The sequence below is a fragment of the Zootoca vivipara genome, chromosome 5, assembly GCF_963506605.1.
Source record: "Zootoca vivipara chromosome 5, rZooViv1.1, whole genome shotgun sequence".
Lineage (NCBI taxonomy): Eukaryota > Metazoa > Chordata > Lepidosauria > Squamata > Lacertidae > Zootoca > Zootoca vivipara.
Window position 1 is genome coordinate 87,995,346 of NC_083280.1, and position 3,399 is coordinate 87,998,744.

Here is a 3,399-nt window from a genome sequence, read left to right on the forward strand (position 1 = left end):
GTGCACAGCGGGAAACCAGCTCTTGGGCTGCTTCCGTGACAGCGAGCGAGGTGAGAGGAGAGACGGAAGGGAGCCCCTTCCACCCCTCCTCCCAGCTTCCATCCTTCATTCCCCCCCCCTCCTCCCAGCTTGTTATTGTTTTAGTTAAATAAATTGTTTAAATTGTTATTAAGGAAATGATTGTTTTTCTCCTTCCAATAAAGGACAGCAGAAAAGTTGTCCAAAAATAAACAGTTAACTTATTAAACCTCACAATAATTTCATAATTACCATATCTATGTATTTCTAATAGTATGATCAAATGAGTAATTTTTGAAATAACTGTAAAAATGACTCTGAAAATTTATTATTCCAAAAATGAAACCTACACCTGGTTGTAAATATTAAGATCATACCAGCAAGAGTCTTACTGACTAGTGATTTAAATTATAATTTAAATTGTGATTTAAATCAATTTGATTTTAAACAAATCCAACCTGATGGAGAGAGACCTTCCCATCCTCTGGACCCCCTGGAAACTCAACACACCTGCTGCACCTGGAACTGTGTGTGGAGAGTGCAGCTGAATAGGACACAGCTGCAAGCAGCCTGAGGAAGGACCAGCCACCTTGGGCCTGCCCATAAAAAGTAAGGCTAGAGTGAGAGAGTTCCCAGGAACGTTTCTCAGTATGAGATTTTTGTGGGTGAGCTGAGAGTTTTTTGGGCCCTGGGTGGGAACCTGGAAGCTGAGAGGGAGGGTGTGTCAGAAGGAATTGATGTTGATTTATAGATATTAGTAACTTTGTATTAGTAACTTTGTATTTGTTGCTTCAGTTTTCCATTTACCTCTTGGAGATATTTGTAATACACTAGGCAGTATAAAAAATAAATAATCCATCAATCACCCAATACTCATGGGGAAATGTGGCACAACTTTTCAGAGTAACCAAATGACGCCTTATTACACAGCATGACAGAAATCTGTGGTTTTATCAAGACAAGTTGCTTGCTGTGGTTAACAACCATTTTCACAAAATGCATTCCTGAATTGCAGAGGGTTGAACTAGATGACCCTTCCAACTCTATAATTCTATGATTCTGATTCTATGAAAATGCACCTTCTGTACCATGAAAATATATTATTATTATTATTATTACTACTATTAAAATGAACTCTCCCTAATTTAGGTGTCAGGCAAAAACATTCCTCTTCAGCCAGGCTTCTGGCTGATTCACATCTTATATCCTTGAAATTGAAATACGATTCTAAAAATAAAAATTATATATAGTCATCTAAACAACCTTATATCAATTACTTCCCTCCTCCTCTCTGTGGTTCAGTTTGCATATCATAAATCCCTGCATATATATATATAGAGAGAGAGAGAGAGAGAGAGTAGTAGTAGTAGTAGTAGTAGTAGTAGTTTCTGCACCGGGCAAAACAATTTATATAGATAGATAGCTTACCGGTATGTAAAATATACAGGGATTTATGATATGCAAACTGAACCACGGAGAGAGAAGGGGTATATAGATATAAATACACTGTACAGATATATATATTGCTTTGCCCGGTGCAGAAACGACTTCAAAGCAATACATTGCAATGGTCAAACAGAAGCTTATCTTGAGTTTAAATATTGCAACAACCATGTTGAAAGGAAATCCTCCCCACCTGCTCAATTTCTTCCTCCCAGGAGGAGGAGGATAAACGTGGAAAACCAGAAAAAGAGAGAGAGAGAGAGAGAGAGAGAGAGAGAGAGAGAGAGAGCAACACATTCTGCTCCTCTTCCTCAGAGAGAGCTTTTCCCTCCGCGGAGGTTCGTGGCCCCATTGAAGCCCCCCCCCTGCCAGGGACCCCGGGGCCTCCTGGCTTCCCTCCCTCCCGGCCTCCGCTCACCTCAGCCGGGGTGGGCAGGCAAGGCAGCGCTTCCCTCAGCTCCAGCACCGACTCCTGCTGCCGCTCGGTCAGGGGCGCCAGGGGCCTCAGTGGCCTCTCCCACAGGCTCAGCCGCTCCCGGGCTTCGCTGGGCAGCTCGGCCGCCATCCCTCCGCCGCTTGGGTGTTTCTTCTCCCTTTCTCCCCTCGCCCGGAACTATAACGCTGTCCGGAATCGTTTCCGAGGGGGTGATGGACAATGCGCTGCGCGGTCACGTCACTTCCGCCTCCGGCAGGAAGCGGCTGGCAAACGCTAGACTCAAGAGAAACTAGACTGAACTCGCCGGCTGGCTTCCGGGGTCCGTAGAAAGAAACGCACAGAGACTCGAATTAATCAGCTGGGTTATCCAGCTTGCAAAATGTTTAAATGAGCTATTTAAGCCGCTGTTTAATCTTTTTTTTGAGGGGGGGTGTTATTTGGTTATCTTTTTGTTTTGATTTTATTGTAATCTTTTTTGCGGACCACCCTGAGACCTCCAGGGTATAGGGGTACAGAAATCCATTCAATCAATAAAGCGGGTTTCTGGGGTTATAACAGGACGTTGCCCCCCTCCCCCCCTCTCTCTCTCTCTTTCAGAGCAAAAGTGAGGAATTGCCCGTTTTATTTCACGCTTTTATACGTATTGTGATTTTAGCATGAGACCTGGCAGTGTAACAACAACAATAAAAACAACAATTCAACAGCGTGGGGAACAACACCCAAATTTTTAAGGTGCCTCTGACTGGGTACCAGTGTTATCCTTTTCCTGACTCCTTTTTTGAAGGTCGAACAAAAATGTTTTGGTGTTCGCTCACCTTGCAGTTCAGTCCAGCAGTTATTAAAGTGTTTGAGCTGGAGCTCTTTCCTCAGCCTGGGTTGTGGCTGAAAGGTCTTGCTGGCAATGAGGAGAAGATAATCAAACTCTGCATCTGCTGTCCCTCCAACAAGCTCTGCCTTAAGAGGTCAGATGCAATGTTTTGTTTTTAATTTTTATTTATTCTTTTCATGTTTATACATTTTACTAATTTTACAATCATTTTAACATTTCAAAACTTGACTTCCTTCCCCATCTTTCTGCGGTTCCTTAAATTTATTTTTAATATCTTCTGCATATCCAAATTAACTTAATTTGCTCATTTATTCACCTACTTTAAATATATACTCTTATAAAACTGCAGGTTATTACAATAATCCGGCCAATGTTCTTATCTGTTTACAATTTATCTGTAAATATTGAATAAAACATTTCTTATATAAAAGGTTTGTTCTCTTGATTTCTTTTTCTTCTGGTAATAAGTTCAGATGCAATGTTAAAGCTCAAGGTTTAGCATCGTGGGAATAAACTTGGGCGAACCGTGATCACGAGTAGGAAACTGGAAACATTCACTTCTAGGTTTAAAACTAACCATGGTATCTTGTTATGCCTGACAAGGACAAACTGTAGCTAGTTTAAACTACAGCTCATTGAACTAAACTTAGGATCAAGACATACTTTCTGTTCT

General features: G+C 41.7%; 1 protein-coding gene across 1 annotated transcript in view; it reads right to left on the bottom strand.

Annotated features, from left to right (window-relative positions):
- COG3 (component of oligomeric golgi complex 3) overlaps window positions 1–2,088 on the bottom strand; it is a 40,483-nt gene extending 38,395 nt beyond the window's left edge. The window contains exon 1 of the mRNA XM_035137371.2: window positions 1,880–2,088. Within this exon, the coding sequence (XP_034993262.2) occupies window positions 1,880–2,026 (147 nt within the window). The 5' untranslated portion in view covers window positions 2,027–2,088. The remainder of the gene's footprint in view (window positions 1–1,879) is intronic.
- Between the last annotated feature and the right edge of the window lie 1,311 nt (window positions 2,089–3,399).